The 2,557-nt window shown below is 49.4% G+C and overlaps 1 protein-coding gene across 1 annotated transcript in view; it reads left to right on the forward strand.

Annotated features, from left to right (window-relative positions):
- Abca13 (ATP binding cassette subfamily A member 13) overlaps window positions 1-2,557 on the forward strand; it is a 337,625-nt gene that overhangs the window by 91,819 nt on the left and 243,249 nt on the right. The window contains exon 26 of the mRNA XM_010624894.2: window positions 1,608-1,772. Within this exon, the coding sequence (XP_010623196.1) occupies window positions 1,608-1,772 (165 nt within the window). The remainder of the gene's footprint in view (window positions 1-1,607; window positions 1,773-2,557) is intronic.

Here is a 2,557-nt window from a genome sequence, read left to right on the forward strand (position 1 = left end):
TTTAGTGATTCTGGGGATAGAACCCAGGGCTGTGGTACTGAGCTGCAGCCCCTGCCTTTTTTATTTTTTGCTTTGAGATAGGGTCCATCTACATCTCTGTTGCCTAGGCTGGGCTCGAACTTGTGTCATTGGCAAGGAAGGACCTGTGTGGGGGTTTGGTCCATGGTGGAGCTGTGGGTCAGGAGCTGTCTTTGCCCCTGAGGCCCACACCTTGTCTGTGGCTGCAGTGGCCTGGCTGGCCTCGGTCCTTCCAGTGTGACATGTCCAGTTGTGTGGGACTGCTCTGGGGACGTGGACAGCAGGGGCATTTCCAGGTCACTGCTCCACAATATCCCACACACAGTGGCAGGAGTGGGGAGGGCTGGAGGAGGGAGGAGGCAGAAGGAGAGTGAGGGTGCTTCCCAGAGGCCCACAGGGCAGCCCAGCTCCCAGCATGCTCTGTGGTCTCATGAGGCCCCTTCTCTGTGGTCCTCCTTCTGGTATCTCCTGTTTGAATCTTTATCTGCCTCTCTGGGAGCCTCATCCCCTGCCCTTGAGAACTGGTCTTGCCCTGGGGTCCTCTTTAGTGACACATTTCACAACATCTGGGCTACAGCATGACAACGTGGCTGTGGGCCCTCCGTGTCCCAGGGGAAAGTCTTGGGATCAGGGAAGGGTAGCTTTGTTGATCCACCACCCATGGCCTCCTTCCCACCAACAACCCAGGGGTGAAGGTTAGAAAATACAGACACACACCCGCACCCCAAGAGCAAATACTGTCATGAGCAAAAATAAAAGCCACGATCACTGGGCTTCTCACTTCAGCCTGGAAAACTGAAAATTCTGCATGCAAATGATATGTGGAGGGAGAAGGACCTGCTCTGAGTTTCCCTTCCCATGGGAGGAAGAGGCAGTTGCTGATTCATCCACCAGATATTTATTGTGCGACTGCTGTGGACAGATGACGTTCTGTCTCTGGTAACCACACCAGGGATCAAAACAGAAGTCCCTACCTCTGTGGTGTGTGCAGTCATGCAGCTCCTCAGTGGGATGTGCTGTGTCAGGAGGGGGAGTGCAAGCCGAGCTCCAAGGACGGCCTTGGTGTAAAGGCCTTGGTGTAAAAGGCCTTGTGTAAAGAGCCCACGTGACTTTCCAGCCCTCAGACTTCAGGAAGCCCCATCCCCTGGGGCCTCAGTTTCCCCATCCACAAAATGCGGATTATCTTGTACGCCTCAATGGATGGGGGGAGCAAGGGGAGGGTATCTTACAAATGCAGTCGAGCAGCAGATGCATCTCAATTGCTCGCACAAAAGCAGTGTTTAATTTTGAGCCTCTGTTCAACCACCACAGTCACCTCAAACATACAAAGAAATGTTTTGAAAATGATTTCAGTTTTGACCATAGATGGCTTTTGTTTCTGATTTACATTGTAACAGTGCTGGTTTAGTTTAAGGAAATTGGGGCATGGAGAGGAATTTTATAGAGGGCAACAAAAATACCTCTAAAGTTTGAGAGAGACTAAAAGCAAATAAGCAGGTTTCCCCTGCTCACAAGTGCCCGAGAGGATAAAAATGCGGCGTTGGTTGTTTCATGTTATATGTACGCATTTGTTTTTTTCGCCCTGGAAGACTCTGATCCCTTCTGAAGCCAGTGGTTTGCTCGGCTCCCTGCTGGATGTGGTCTCCAGCCTCAGCTCCCTACTTACCAGAGCCCGACATGTCCTCAGACACCTTCCTGAGTTTCTTCACGCCTTTAAAATGAATACTCTGCTAGACACGGCAGATTTTGAGAAGGTACGTGTTTGATCACTGGCCCCCCCGGGAAATGTTCCAATTTGCTCTTTCTTTGTATTTGCTCCCTTTGCCTTGATTTCTCTTCCATCATCTACATTTTGTATTGGACAACAAAATACAGGGATGAGAAATCATTTTGATGTCTCTGGAGGCAACAGCATGGCACAGTGAGGCCTGCATTGCCCTAGAAACCAAATGAAGGGGACCTTGTCGCTACACATCCCGGCTGCGCACTGGCGGGGATCCTTTGAGCATTCTGTGAAGTAAGAAATCTCTGACTCAATTATGTGCATAGATGAGATTTCAAGGACCTGTTTGACTTAATTCAGAGAGCAAATTGCTTTCAAGAACCTGAAGACATTTATTTACATATAAATAATTGGCTTACAAATTACAGATCATTTTCTGAAGATGCAAATAGAAACTTGGATGAGATTCGCAGTTGGATACTAGTTTGTGCTTGGAGTGTCTGTGTCCAGCATGGGCTGACCAGGAGTAGATTAGGAGGGCTGTGGGGTTTCACGCAGAGCTGGAGGTGTGGAGTGAGGAGAGGGCCAGTAGGGTCCATGGATCTGTGCAGAGGCAGCTACTCCGCTGCTGGGTCTGGGCAGTGACCAGCATCACGGTAACTTGGCAGCATGAACACACACTAAGATGGCCCAGTTACCAGTTATATTTTGTGGATTAATTTTATTGATGAGCAACAGGGACTTGTGTGTGTGTGTGTGTGTGTGTGTGTGTGTGTGTGTGTGTGTGTGTGTGACATGTTTCTCTTACTAAGTATA

This window comes from Fukomys damarensis, unplaced genomic scaffold (genome assembly GCF_012274545.1).
Source record: "Fukomys damarensis isolate Sample0158 unplaced genomic scaffold, DMR_v1.0_HiC HiC_scaffold_17, whole genome shotgun sequence".
Taxonomy (NCBI): domain Eukaryota; kingdom Metazoa; phylum Chordata; class Mammalia; order Rodentia; family Bathyergidae; genus Fukomys; species Fukomys damarensis.